Source organism: Barbatula barbatula (assembly GCF_947034865.1).
Source record: "Barbatula barbatula genome assembly, chromosome: 10".
NCBI classification, from domain to species: Eukaryota; Metazoa; Chordata; class Actinopteri; order Cypriniformes; family Nemacheilidae; genus Barbatula; species Barbatula barbatula.
Genome location: NC_136773.1, coordinates 19,184,577 through 19,199,822, shown reverse-complemented (window position 1 = coordinate 19,199,822; position 15,246 = coordinate 19,184,577). Strand labels below are relative to the sequence as shown.

At 38.2% G+C, this 15,246-nt stretch overlaps 2 protein-coding genes across 4 annotated transcripts; both read right to left on the bottom strand.

Annotated features, from left to right (window-relative positions):
* Nucleotides 1–7: 7 nt before the first annotated feature.
* selenoo1 (selenoprotein O1) lies at nt 8–5,380 on the bottom strand. Of its 2 annotated transcripts, XM_079465787.1 has the most exons (10): nt 5,201–5,380; nt 4,594–5,082; nt 4,034–4,237; nt 3,747–3,924; nt 3,269–3,399; nt 2,807–3,084; nt 2,435–2,606; nt 2,084–2,269; nt 1,402–1,558; nt 8–1,279 (listed from the first exon to the last, which is right to left on the bottom strand). In XM_079465787.1, coding segments are annotated over exons 1-10 (2,016 nt in total). In that variant the 5' UTR covers nt 5,203–5,380; the 3' UTR covers nt 8–1,060. The 2 variants fall into 2 exon arrangements, with proteins under 2 accessions (XP_079321913.1, XP_079321912.1); XM_079465786.1 differs by lacking the exon at nt 5,201–5,380 and having other exon boundaries at nt 4,594–5,199.
* A 2,607-nt stretch (nt 5,381–7,987) lies between these two features.
* trabd (TraB domain containing) lies at nt 7,988–13,987 on the bottom strand. Of its 2 annotated transcripts, none has more exons than XM_079465801.1 (10): nt 13,600–13,987; nt 12,899–12,953; nt 11,262–11,319; nt 10,389–10,555; nt 10,130–10,270; nt 9,869–9,979; nt 9,522–9,661; nt 9,027–9,199; nt 8,736–8,832; nt 7,988–8,646 (listed from the first exon to the last, which is right to left on the bottom strand). In XM_079465801.1, the coding sequence occupies exons 2-10, from the start codon at nt 12,920–12,922 to the stop codon at nt 8,475–8,477; spliced, it is 1,083 nt and encodes a 360-aa protein (XP_079321927.1). In that variant the 5' UTR covers nt 12,923–12,953; nt 13,600–13,987; the 3' UTR covers nt 7,988–8,474. The 2 variants fall into 2 exon arrangements, with proteins under 2 accessions (XP_079321927.1, XP_079321928.1); XM_079465802.1 differs by having other exon boundaries at nt 8,736–8,829; nt 13,600–13,970.
* Nucleotides 13,988–15,246: the final 1,259 nt, after the last annotated feature.

Sequence of the window (15,246 nt, the reverse complement as noted above, 5' to 3'; positions counted from 1 at the left end):
ATGAAGTGAATGCGAAAAATGTTGCATGTTTATTATTCCGAGCCTTGACAATGTATTAAACATGATCAGGGGGAGTCCTGCAGAACACAGTCAATGAGAATATAAAGCAAAAACGTTTCTTTCTTCTTATATATTGTGCAAAAACATTTAACTTTTTGGAGTTTCTTAAGCGCGCTCCTTAACCTGCCTTAACATGTTCTCAAAGTATCGAGCCCCAGGGGACGACATTCTTCCCCACACACCCTAACCCTTAAACGGTTTTATGTAGCTTTAAAAACACCATCCTGGTGGATAAAACTGGAACACAGATATGACAAATGTATTGTATCTTAGAAATTGCACATTATTTAGGGTTGACTTTTAAATAAGTTGACTTCAGAAAACTCTGTGCAGATGTTCATACTGAACACACTGAAAAAGTGATCAAAATTGGATATTAGTACACTTCCTTTATTAAACCAAAACAAACGTGTAATAAAAATGTCAAATTCCACACATTTGTTCCCTCAATAACACATTCAAAAGGATTTATTGATGACTAGTTTAAGATTATTACAAGAGAAAGACTGTTTTAGACTGAAGCCTATTTGTGTTCGAAACTATACATATACAGGCAGTTTTAGATACCCAGTCAGTGATATATACTAAATACACAAATTAAAGTTAGACATATCTCTATCAAAAAAAGGCTATGTCTACTTGTGCGTTTAAGCTTTGGAGCTTTATTGCTCAATGGCTTGTGCGTTTAATTACGAACATCGTTCTATGTTCAAATTCAAAGTCGTCATAATATAAATATATTGAGGCATAACTTCTATTGTTCAGACTGAGACCGGTCAATGTTAGACTGGTGGTCTAAGTCATCATTCATAACCATTCAAACATACAGAGAGATAAACAGTAAATTCTGAGGATAACAACTAGCCTCTACATAATTATCTCCATGCATGTTTTGAACTGGTGGGCAGGAGTTTAATACCTCTCTTTAAATACCTTCAATGACCCCTAACCAGATTACTCTGCGTAAATGAGGTTCGTTGTCATGAAGGTTTTAGGATGATCAGGAGACACAGATCTCATTGGCCCAAGCAGGGGGCTTGCTGTCATAGGGGACTAGTCCTCGAGGCTCAGCTCCAGCTGATCCTGAAGTGTTCACTTCCTCTCCGGTCTCATCTCTCTCTCCAGGATTGTCCACTCCTCCTCTTCCCACCCAGTTTGGCTGTTCAATGCCTTCCTGCACAGAGAACGGCTTTTCCAACACCTTCAGAACTCGCTGCACCTAATGGATTTGAGATAAGTTTTGGCAGCTTTTAAATATTTGTGTCATTATGCATGTTTCTGAAAGAAACAAAAAGCAACTGAGATTTTATGTGACAGTGTTTCATTAAAAAAAAGACCCACCTCTGAGAAGTCACCATTTTCAGCTGCCTCTATTGCATTCTGGGCAATATAGTTTCTAAGTACCACGCGTGGATTGGTGTTGTTCATCACGCAGACTCTTTCGTCCTGCACAGCTTTTATATCCACCCCTGGCTCACACTCACGGGCCAGCCGCTGCCTTAAGAGTCCAATCGATAATATATGTTGTACATTTTAGAGTTTTAAAACCATCTTATATTGGTGTAAAAGGGACAGTTAACTCAAAAATAAACATTCGGTCTTCATTTACTCACTCTCGAGACTCTCTCGAAATCTGCATAAATGTCTTTGTTCTGATGAACACAGAGAAAGTTATCTGGAAGAATGCTTGTAGCCAAACAGTTCTTGGCCTCCATTGACAAATTACAACCGTTTGCTTTCCTACATTCTTCAAAATATCTTCTTTTGTGTTCAACAGATAAAACAAATTTGTAAAGAAAATGTTCCTACTATGGTAGTCAATAGTGTCAAGAACTCTTTGATTCTTCCATTCCATCAAATGTCTATCTCTGTGTTTGTCATAAAGAAATGTATACAGATTTGGAACAATGTGAGGGTGAGTAAATGAAGACAAAACTTTAATTTTTGGTGTCTCAAGTTCTTTTCAATCTCTTTATTAACCTTAAAACTAATAATAAAACCATTCAAAAATGTCTATTAATACCTGTATTTTTTTATCCAGCAGGTCCAGTCTTCAGCATGCTTGGCCCTTTGCTGTTCTTCATTGGTGTCCATTATCTCCTTCAGTCTTGAAAGTTTTTCCAGCTGTCGCACCAGTGTGCTCCTGTTTGACACCATCTGGAACAGGGCAGGGTTACTCTGAGCCATGGACAGCAGCATTGATAGTTCACTATATAGAAAATGAAATAAAACATTCCTTTTTAAACGCAGTGACATTTTAACATCCTAATGAATTGCATGGATTTTGAGTCACCTTTTAAATCTTTTTAAAATACTTTTTTATAGTCTCACATGTAAGTCACTTTTTGTGACAAGTGTGACAATCTCTTCTTACCGTGGATCCATAGTAGGTCTGTTGGCGGCCTTGAGTTCCTCTAGAGAGGCACACTGCTGCAAGAGCAGCTCTGTGGCTTGTTTAATAGCCTCACATTCATCCTCCTCTCCTACCTCCTGAATTGGCCAGGAAATTTGACTCAAACTGCGGAATGTGTTGGTAAAGTCCGCACCTGAAGTTAAAGAGATGAGGGAACAATCCAGAGACAAAAAGATTCAAAGTATATGTTTGTAAGTCGAACCTACAACTGTTGAATTAAACGTTTAATTAAAACACAGTTTTCTAGGAAAGATAAGGCATTTATATCTTAAAACCAGATAACATGCTATTAATCTGTTAAATCTCAAATTCTCTCCTGTATGACCTTCATACCAGTGTTATGCATGGTCTGCATTAATTCTGTGATGAGCGTCTCATCCTCTGGTTCCTTCTTCCTCAACAGACCCAGTTTCTTCCTCATGTTGTTTAGATAAAATGCATTATAGAGAGGCAGGTACTCATCCAGCACCTGCTTGGCCTTCTCTGGAGGTAAATCAGGGTCCAGGGCTTCTGCTAGCCGAGCTAAATTCCAGTGGCAGATGGTTGGCTGGGCCTGGTAAGAGTACCGGCCTGAGTTATCTGAGGCATTACAGATGAAATCTGGGTCAAACCTTAAGAGAAAAAAAAGTATTACATGATTTGTGAAATGCAAAACTGAACTGTTAAAATAAGGAATAATCTGAATATGGTTTTAATTTAAATATTGGTTTAATCATAGTTGCCATGTTAATTAAATGTGCACGGTGTAAATCGAAAACCTTTCAAAAAGACAAAATGGTGTGTGTGTGTTTTTACCTGTCCATGAAACCAAAAGGTCCATAGTCTAAAGTAAGACCAAGGATGCTCATGTTATCTGTGTTCAGGACTCCATGACAGAACCCAACACACTGCCACTGAGCCACCAGTCGTGCTGTACGTACAGTCACCTATTATTCAAGATGCATGTGTACGTGTGAAAAAAACACTATAAACTACAGTACAACACAAACTACAACCTGATTCTGACATGATAAAACTTTTACATGATACTGCAACAGCATGGCACTATGAATTTATTACTTTGGGGTTAAGGGGTAAAATATTTAACACTTTTCTGGTTGTATAAACAAAACTTTATAATGCAGAATGACTTCTAAAACAAAAACCTTAATCCCTGCCTGCCTCGTGTTAAAAACCCTAATTTAAACCCACAATTGCAAAAGCTAAAAGTCAAAGCCAAAATCGTGTATTCACAGCACTGATTATTACAAGTAACAATTTGATCTTAGTCTACCTCTCTGAAAAAGGCAATGTTTCTCTCCATGATGTCTGAGTGACATTGATGAATCTCTGGGTAGAAGGTCTCGATGACATAATCCAGCATTTGAGTTCTGATCTCATCGTGACCATAGCTGGGACCTTGACGTCCAGTGAACTCATCAGCTCTTTTAAAGATCTCAAATGATCCAAACCTGCATGAGAATCAGGAAAAGAACAACTACAGCGAGATGTCTCAGAGCACATGATAGATCATGGATACATCTTTAAACTCAGAATGAATATGTCCACTAATAATCTTACCTGATAAAGCTGGGAGAAATGCGCAATACTATAGAGCATCTTTCCATACGTGGATTCCCGTCGTAGAGGATATCTCTCAAGACCCGTGAATCTGAAGTCACTACTGATCCAGCTCTTGTGGTGGGCACTCCTAAAGCAAAAACTGCTTCACTGCAAAGAAATTCCCGGATACTGGATCGCAAAACCTTCCGTCCATCTGCTTGTCTGAAAAATCCCAATAAACAGAGCCGAACAAATTAACAAATTTGAACGTCAGCCCTTATACTACAGCTTACCTTTGTAGGTGTGTTGCTGTTGTATGCCAAATTGGAGGTAAGTGTTTCATTTGTACGTTTAACAGTTCTCACAACATGAGAATTTTGATACAAGAGGTTTTGTAAAAGTTGTAATTTACAGTTCTGTATATTATTTCAAACCACAAAATGTTTAAATAAATAATTTTACCATATTAACAAATGTAAAAAGCCAGAAAACATGCTGTGACAACATAAACAGCCTGCATTTATACTGAAAGCTGCAATAACAACATTTACAGCATTCCTTACCCACAGAAGCCCTACCTTGAGTATGGTGTCAGCCCGGCACCCTTTACTTGGATCTCCCAGCGCCTAGTAGGATTCTCATGTAGTAGTTCAGGGTTCTGATCAGCTGGAGCTTTCACTTCTCCCAGATAACATGCAGCTCCATCACCAAGCTGTCCTGCAAACTGCCCAAACTGGTGCCCACAGTAGCAATGAGCAGCCGGCTCTGACCCCGCCATGACTTTTGACCCACTCAGATATTCTGGGCCCAGTGGATCCTTCAAGACCTCTTCAGCATCAAGACCCAGAAGGGCGAGAGCTGGACCCGAGACTGCCACAAACCTCGGGTTCTTGACAGGTGTGGGTCGAACTCTGGAGAAGCAGGCACTCCGTACCTGTCGGACGCCAGGTTCGGTGGACGGATCCAGCGGAAGCTTTCTAAGGGCAACATTATCAAACTGAAGCCGCTCAATAGAAGAACGACTCATGCTTATGTCCATGTCGCCCATTTCTGAATGTAAAAGAGACCTACGGAAAGTTGTCCCAGAGTATAAAATGTAAATCCTTGTTAAACGGGGTGCGATTAAAGCCATTCACACAGACAAAGCTTGTTAGAAAACGACAATTGCCTGTATGTCATGCTTACATAATTTTCAACGCTAAGTTGTTTTAAAACGCCCATAGAAATCCTGTCCGTCCTTGTTTTATTTCCGTCCGGAAACCAAAACCTCGGAACGAATAGGGAACAGTTCAAGATTTTAAGACTACTCGGATTTATGACATTTCTCACTTTACATGTTACTAAATATTTGTAATGTTTAATGCTGTTAGATAATTAGCAACATCGATGTTTTAATGTTAGTAAATCCAGAGGTTATTTCCGGGTTTGTGGCGGAACATTCCCAAATCCGAGGTGTCTGGTGCTGCCTTCGAGTTGCACACGAACACCTTGTATATCGTGTTTACCACTGAGAAGAGGTTCTCACAATGAGGAAACACATGCTGCCTTCACGTTCTGTCGGAAATTAGGTAATTCCCACATCTGATGTCATGATTCCGCACTGGTTGTGTTCAGGTGCTTTGCTGTCGGAAATAATGGAGGACGCCATTCATGCTTGCGTGTGTCTTGGGAAAATTGTATATGGTAATAGTTTTCAATAGTACATCCTTGCTGACTATTCTGCAATAGTGGTGAAATGCATGCTATTTTCGCAGTGTGTGAAACCATTTTTGGGGATTCCTCACCACCGTTTGCATAGGCCTACTTATTTGCCTGGCCGGGGGGGGCTGCTAGAATTTTATAGTTTTATTAAATTAACGCTGCATATAGGAATTTATAGTCTGTTTGATATTTGACTTGCATAACCTTATATGTTTTGCTTATAGTCAATATGTTTTCTTGTACAGCTGCTTTGTAACAATGAAAATTTTGAAAAGCGCTATATAAATAAAGTTGACTTGACTTATTCATATATGTAGATATGTACCAATTTAAGTGGGCAATGAAACATCTGCGTAAAAACTAATAAATCATAGCAGAAATCCGTCTCCCCTTCGCCGTGTTGATTGTTGGCCCGCACAGCTCGGGTATCAAAATTGCTTTCCAACTTCCCATTTGGAAACACGACATCTTATGGCGTTCATTTGCAAATGTTACCTCGAAAACTCATATTTTTTAAAATTCCTAGAGAACCTGAAGGCAGCATAGGTAGAACGCAGCATAAATATAGCTTAAATGTTGTTGACTAAAAGCCTTTACAAACTTATTCATACACTTTCCTGGTAAAGAGGTCAGTACAAATAAACGCACCACATGTTGTACATTTTATTTCAAATTTGATGAGATGAAAGTTCCAGGATAATATTCAGATGAATTTAAACATGAGCTGTTTGGCTTATTAACACGTGTTCGTAAGGAATATATACACAATGTTAAAACACGATAAGGGAAAAAAGGAAAATGTAAAAGGAAAGTTTTAGGAAATGTAGCCCATGCATTTTGTAACATTGCCTTTCTTCACTCCACAACTGCATTGGATCTGTTTGTTTGATTGAAAACAGCAGTAGCCTTCTTACAGGAAGACAGTAAGTTTAAGACACATTGCAGCGTTTTAGTTTACAGGAAGACAGTATCATTTGTGAGAAACCTTTTGACTATAAACCTTGGAACTAGAGCATGGGGTCAATTACATAAAAAAATCTTTCACAAACAAACTGGAAACATGAAAAGTATCACTCTGATCTTCTCTAGGGCCACAGAGGACACACAAAGGCATTTCCCCCCCCCAGTTTACAATTCTCACTGCCCCAAGAAACACCAACATTTCAAACATTACAGCTGTTGGGAGAAAAACTCATGTCACACTAACAAGGGTTAATACTAAGAATACTAATTCTTGTGACCTGGTCACCTGTAAAACTGATTTTAGCCATCCTTAGACACCAATGTAAAAACTACACGAACAAAACAAATCCAAAATGTGATATACAGGTAAAGGCAGCAGTAACAGCAATGTAAGGCTTTAAGCACAAAAACACCCCATTTTCCACCCATCAAATGTATATAAAACATAATTCCTGAATTGTGCCTATATGGACCTTGCTAGTGATGGCTGGCTAGCTAAATTAACGGTTCTCAATTCTCAAAGCAGCAAAGTTTCAAGTAATTTTGATGGTCTAATTTGTGACGGTTTGAGAGAGATTCATGTTCAATTAAAAAGTTCTTAAATGGATGACTTAAATACGATTTAGCATTGCAAAACTTAAAACAAGGAGCTTTAAGTTTTTGTGACTGTTCCAGGTACTATAGTTCTGAGTGAATCATGCACACTTCATCGTTTCACTTTATAATAATGCCTGAAAACACAACTTAAAAACATATGTCTAAGTATGTGCATATTTCACAGGTTATGTCAAATTAAAAACATGCTATTAGCAAGTATGTTTTTTCCACAGACTGAGGAACATAGAGGTTGTGTGTATGAAAAAGAGGACAACAGATTTAAGAATACCCATTTATTATGACCATATTGAGACCGATCAAATTAGTTTGACCAGTTTCTACTTTTAGCCCTTTCCAGGTCATGTGGTAGGAGGCACTTGATAGCTAATATGGGCAAATGTTCTATTGGGTTCTACCAGGAAACTACAAAACACCACAGATACAAAGAGTGATGAACAGGGTGTGACTTCAAGCTATGAAACACTGTTTGTGGTTGTTACGATTTCATTCAAAACAGTTTTCTGCAAACCATAAAAAACGTTGCTGATAGTAATGTTGCAATGTCAATTACAAGTATTAATCCAAACATAACTTGATTTATACCAGTCTTCATAAATGGTTCTAATGGCACTTCCAGCACAGTGCAGGTGTTTACAAATCACTTCTAACTGGGATGCTGTTCATAAAAGAGGTGGCTTTTCTATTTATTAAAAAAAAAAACTACAGGTTGTGGGCAGAGAATATCATATTTAGATGTGGACTGAGAGGTAAAGTAATACTGGACTGCTAATCTGTATCTGTTCAGGGAGTCAACCAACAGAGCGAGCACAGGACAAGAAATCTTCATTCAAGTCAAGGGAGATGTGTGTGTGTGTGTATATATATGTATATATATATATTTATTGAGAAGAAAGGTAATGCAGCCTCGGCTAATGTCCTAGTGAATTATACTTTAAGACTAAGAAAAAGTGATAAGAAGTATGGTCTGATTTCTTTGGCAGTACAACTCTGCATCCACAAGTCCACAGAGCAGATAGGAAGAGGGCTGACAGAGAGCTAGTCAAAGGCTTCCATGCATATGGGATGGAGACCATGTCTGCCCCAATCTTCCCCTCTCCATCCTATAGTTAAGGCTATCGGTGTTCAGTGTGACGTCCTGATCCCACTGTTGAAACGTCTTTGGCGATAAAAATAATGGTCAAACGGCAGGCGTTCGTATATTTTCAAGCAATGATTGAACTGCAGGTAAAGTGAGTAATGCCTTCCCCATGCCCTTGCTGGCACGGAAGCATGCATAACCCAGAAGGCCCCACAAGGCTCCTTTGAACACGTTGCGTAACACAAAGCCAAAGCGAGAGGGTGGCGCCACGCTAAAAGAAAAGAGAAAAAACTGTATTTGTTATGACACATTTTGTATATTAGCACTACAGTACATACATCCAGGACTGTAAATACAAACCTCATGATTTCATGAATATTGAGTTCTTTGTCCCAGTTTCTTTCAATGCCTGGAACATGACCCATCCCAACCACTCCAACCACTACAGCAGGGACTTCTGAGGAAAAGCAAACAATGAACAACAGGTATCATATAACAACAACAAAGAACATGACTCCTTACTTTCTTCCATGGACAAGCCCAATTATATCTTTTTATTCAGGATTTTTTCCCATTCGAATTAAGTGGTTTTGGACTTTTCATCTGACCTATGCAAAGGACTGCGTCATTAAATATTCCTGCATTACTCACTTTCAGCATTAGGAGGCGCCTCCACGCAACGTGCAGCTTGTCTAAGTGTGTGTGTGAGGTAGATGTCTCGCTCAGCAACAATAGTCCTGTGGAGGGCTGGAAACTCGCCGATCATCTCGGACATGGTCTGCTCTAGAAGATCCTTCTGTTTGCACTTTTCTACATCCTCCTTACTAAGAACACAAATACACAAACAGATTCAGTTTACAAGGAAGTCTCACAAAAGCTGTCATGAACATCTGTGTTATTTTTTAGCTACAATGACAAGTGAAAAGTTAAATCAAGGTGATTTTTACTGTATAACAATAATGATCTAATAACGGTTATGGAAGGCATGATCAATTAAAAATGAAAGTAAATGGATTTTCTTCATGGAAAATATTTTGTATTTCTTTCACTTTGAAAACGTGAATACATCATGTTAGGTGCCATTTATACAGAAAACACAACGCAAACAATGTGCGCATAGGTTCCTGGATGATACTGGACTGATACCTGATGGGGTCGGAGAGGAAGCACAGACCCCAAGCCAGACGAGCCTTCTGCCAGAGACTCAGAGCAGCTATTGCACGTTTAAATGTTACCGGAATGGGACGATCCCCAAGGTGAAACTTACAGAAGGGCACTTTTCCAGCCTGAAATGGGTCAAAAAAGAGAGCAAGCCATATTAACTTTGTGTAAAGCACCTGTAGCTGAGACACGTATTGCAGTGTCCACAAGTTTCAGGTTTCGTGCATGCGTTGCACTAAGATAATTGGCGACATATGTGTGTCAGTTACAGTAATATCAGGAGCAAATGGATCAGAAATGCATGTGTGGGTGAGGGAGAGCATGTTGCTGACCTCTTTAAAGGCTTCTCTAAACTCTCCTCCAGGGGCCATTCCCAGCTGCTCCGTAATGTGAGCAGAGACTTTGAGCAGCAGTATCTGCATGAGGCCAGACATCATTCCGTTCTGACACAAGGAAACAGAGAGAAGACAAAACAGAAAGACTAACAATAAGCTACAATGGTGACCTGCCTAAACATAAGTACAAACAAGATTCTGAAAATTGTCCTTGACAATAAAATAACCATATCTTCAGTCTTTGGTTTTATGGCTGACCTGTTTAATGGCCTGCTGGACCTTTTCCAGGTTAATGTCTTTAGCCTCCTTTAGCAGCGTTTTCTCATCCATCTTTAGCATGGACACTCTGTATTGACACAGCTCTACCACCACCACGTCAGGCTGGACCGCTCGGATTGTCTGAGGCACGTTTCATTAAATTAAAACAGTTAACATCTAATTGAACAATTAATACAATTGTTAGATAGGAATTATGTAATGTGTTTGACACAAATCTAAAGACAAAGACAGCTCTTACAGTGGCAACATCCTTCTTGCTGCTGTCACTAAAGTGAGCCGTGCCAACCAGGTAGACAATACTGCCCTCAGGTGTGGTAAGACGTGTAACTGTGTCTGGCAGATCAGGCTCTGCCTGGCGACGTTGAGCACGAACTTGCCACAACACTTCCACCGCCTCAGAGTCCGCTTAAAAAAAAAAGCATTGCAAATATTAGAAGTATAATTGCAAATATTTAGTAATTAGACTTAAAATAAGATGAGAATGACAATTTCGCTTTTGTTATATTGCTTTCTAGCAAAGACATATGAGTAGCTACCAGAAAATGCATTTCGTGAATTTAAATTCATCACTGTATATTAGAAACGTAAAATTAGCAGTAAACAAAACCATGTAAATATCCTTCTCTCCATATGAGCTGATAACCAAAAAAACGAATAATATGTCATGTGACCTTTCAAACAAAGCCACAACAAACAGAGGAAAGAAGCTTAATAAAACATCTGATCTTCTATGGTTATGTACCATAATAGAAAAATGCTTAATATCTAGTCTGTTTTTTTAACAATTAAATATTCTCACTTGGCTCAATTACACCAAGCAGGTTTGTGCAGTAGGATTCTGACAAGGACTTTGTTGGGATTATGCATTGTACAATAATGCTGTGCTATCATTCCATAACAGCAGACTTGAACATCCCTGCCAATCAGACTGTCAAAGCTTCTATAAACCTTTTAAATTGTTTTTGTAGCTAGAGCATTATGTTATCAGTGATTCGATTCCCATGCAGGTAATCCACAAAATGTACTGTAGGTTGTTTAACATAAAACACTGTAGGTTGATTAAGATAAAATCGTCTGCCAAATGCATACATTTATTTTACGGATTACTCACAGAGTCCAAGAGGAAATGCTGGTTGTGTGCCATCTTCCGTTGGGCCAACTGAGTCCACCTACAAACAAAAACATAAAAAACTTTACATATACACACTATCAATGTTCACAGAAGAGTGAAAACAAGCTCAACATTCATTTCTATGAAGACTGGAAATCTCTTCTTCATTTTTTACGTTCGTTGTATGAATGATAACTTAAGCAGATGTGAAGCTTCACAAAAACAAAAACACTGCAAATGCTGTGAATATTTAATCACCGCAGGAAATGCCCACCTAAATAAACACAAGATAAACATTGTCCCAGTAGCCACAAGAAATCCGTAAAAGGGTAATAGCATTTGCAGCGGGAGAATTACTGGAAACACACAATCATATAGTTAAATAACTATAAAACTGTGTCTACACCGGACACAACCGGCACGACATGTCAAAAGAAACGCATTAGAAGCCATTATAATTAAAAACTATGTCTACACTGGATGCGTCATGACCGCACAAAAAGCAAGTTGTCATGTCGCGCCTGTCCCATCCGGTGTAGAAATTATGTAAGTATATACCTGAGGCCTATATCACAAAGCCGGTTTCGTTTTTTACATACTCAGAGATGATGTATTTTTGTAGGCTAACACGAAAGTCAGCGCTATCGACCTAAAGCCTATGTGTTTTTCCCATAGACTTTTGGAAGATCGCAAACAATAAGCTCTTTTCAAGTTTGAAAGAGTTGTCAGAGCTTTGGTGGTGGTGACGTTGATATCAAGCGACCTTAAGTGTAGCATCTAAAAGCTAAGCATTATATGTTAGCTTTTTACTTCTGCCGATTGTATTTCGGCTTCCAAAGTAACAAATGTGGTATGATTTGTAAAGATTATCTTGATAGACAAACCTGAAAATATTTAGAGGTTTTGTTTATGACAGACCTTATTTTGGCCGATTTACCAAAAACCCAGAGCCGTTGGAGCGATGGAACCAGAATTCCTAAAATGCTAACTAGCTTCCAGGTTTTCCATACAAAAATACGTCATCTCTGATCCTCTCTCTTCTAGGTAAGAGATCTCAAACCAAAACTGGACCCATCAGCTCTGAGAAAAGTGACACATCTGACGCAGTGAAGCCACTCCACTTGTCTCTCACTCCAAATTAAAATTTGTTTAAAGTGATAAGATATTAGAAGGAAATCTATTGCTGCTAATTGTTTATATTTACATTTTATTTATTATAGTTATGTGTAATTCATATAACTCATATAATTATTACATGAACTGATAAATATAAGTAAATGAATAACAAATGAAGCATTTAAATTAATATAAATACAAACTTTACTGTATGTATAATACAAGCTTCAGTATATACAGTGTTTAGCTTTTAAGTAATAAAGCATACGCGTTTTCCTTTAAATATTTTATAAAGGTTTACAAAAAGGTCAAATTCAGTTGATTCACTTGCATTAATATGGTCAGTAGTTGTCTTCTCAAACTTTCCCTGCATTAGTGTTTATCCCTGCCTGGTGTTTGAATTCATGAGATTTCTTTCATGATTTTGCAATAGGCCTCTAGTCCACCCTTCAACAAAAGTCAAAGCAAAACCAATGCATCTCAAAGCAGATATTCTGGATTTGCTTCTGTCCAAGTCTTACCTCCGCGTCGTTGCCTTGTTCCATTTTGCGCTGTTTCAGGAACTCAACTGTCTACCTAGAATGATCATGAAAACCAGTAAATGAGTAAACAACCAACATATGGCTAATATTAACCAAACAAGGTAAGGCATTCAATAGAGCTGAAAACTCCCTTGAAAGATGTTTACAGCCCTTGTGTAACAACGTAGGTGTGCAGACACTTTCATTAAAGGATTTAAAAGTTGTGCTGAAAGGTATGGCTGAGTAAAGGGAGTCATCATTAGAACAACACAGCTCTATTATGCGCCTGCCATCTTGACTCCGACTATACGACGTATTGTTATCGGAACAACTACTGTTACTCCAGCATTTCAAGATGAACTAAAATCAGATTTAATGGAGGCTTGGACATCAGAATACATTTTATGTTGGCACCACGTAAGATCTAAAGCTGCAAAAGTCAGACATTAAAGGTGGCAACCTGCTGTCATCAGACCACCTGGTTAGCACATCAAAGACAGTTCAAAGAGTTTACAGTCTTTAGCTTTTAAGACGTTTTAAAACAATTATAAATAAAGCTGATCAACTCTACCCCGTAATGTTAATTCAACATAAAAGTGTTGAATATATATTCACTGACACGAGTGCAGATAGCAGACAAAACTACACGGCAGTCTGAGAGAAAAGATGCAATCTCAGTAAGTCAATATAAAAACACTTACATTTGACTTAGTAGACGGCTTGCCAACTCTTTGCCCCAGAAACGAACCGGACTGTCAGCTGCAGAGAGTGATGATTCTTGTATGGACAGTTTGGCTAACGTTACAAGCTAACTGCGCAGCAGTGCGCACACTCAAACGCAGCTGTTAGCTGAAGCTATGCTAGCATAACCCCCTTTAAAAACTTCACAAAACCGAACAAGTTAGTGTGGTTTGTTTCTTGGTTCTACTTGTCACGACTACAACTTTGCATATTCGACAGAAAACATGATAAAAGATACGAACGCAACCGGCGAGACTGTTGCTTGATTGCTAGCCTCGGGGAAAAATGAACTGATTAAAGTTATTGCCACAGTCAGCTTCTTACATGTAGTGAATCTGTAGTTCCGCCTATAGACGCAATGCTATCTGGGAAATGTAGTATAACAAGTAAACACGTGCCTGTATACCTGAACCAGATATGTTTATCTCACGTTTTAAAACGTTATTTAAACATTAAAACATTGCTTGAATAAACAACATTATCATATTTTCTTTAAATAATATTTAAGTAGTTAATATGAATTTTAGCGATTTCTAAAAGTGTTTATTACTCAATAAATAAATTTCATTACTTTCCCAAAAGTCATATGAACGAAGGTGCTGCAAGTTTCAACATTTTTGACAAATGGCAACTTGTGCTAGACCACGCCTTCAACGACACGCCCTCATGCCGTCAGGCTCAAGACATATCTATGTCAGCTATTAAGAGAGTTTGTATGTGTGGTATTAAAATGCTTACAGTATATTATAATGCTTTCTGAATTCACCAGAGACCCTCTAAACACATTTTGTACTGTGTGCTTTTAAATCACATGCTATGTGAAATGTTTTGGTCAAATCCAGGAATAAGAGCTGAACATAAACTGAGCATGCAGTATGCAACCCATGTGATAGGCCTAAAACTAAAAACATTTTAGGCATTGTACCTGATTTCTATAAGCAGAATGCTTGAAATGCTGCTGGTCCATAAATATATCTAAGATACGTGATTAAAATCACAGTTGATATGTCACAAATTAAACAAAAACAACAATAGTCTAAAACATGGGCAAAACTTTGATACCTTGTCTTACTTGGACATGCTGGCTCAAAGACTGAATGCAAAACACATTAACAATCCTATACTAGTTTATGCAATTACATGAGGTTATTTTCTGATCTAAAATGCAAGCCTATAAAATCAATTAGCCGTCATGACATTTAATTATTATACATCTTTTAATGCTATTATCATTTATGATGTATTTATGATATAATACCTGCATCATAAAACATTACACTTGGACAATGGAGAAAAACAACAATTATCTGCAGCTACCTGCTCAATATAAGCCGTTACCTTGTTGTGCTCTTGGATTCTCTTATTTATTGTGTACTATTTGTATCCACTCACAATAAGAGAGCAATAGTAGTGTGCTTTGGCAGGCAATTTGGTGTACATCATCAGAAGGTGCATCAGTGTATATCAAAGGTTTTAAGTGGGATTTAAAAAGGTAGACTGACTGTAATACACACATTGTGGTTTAAGTGATGGTGCAGCCATGTATCAAAAGCATGTTTATGTGTCCTCTTCAGTTTGCCAGATCCTTTGAAATCCTTCTGTCACAC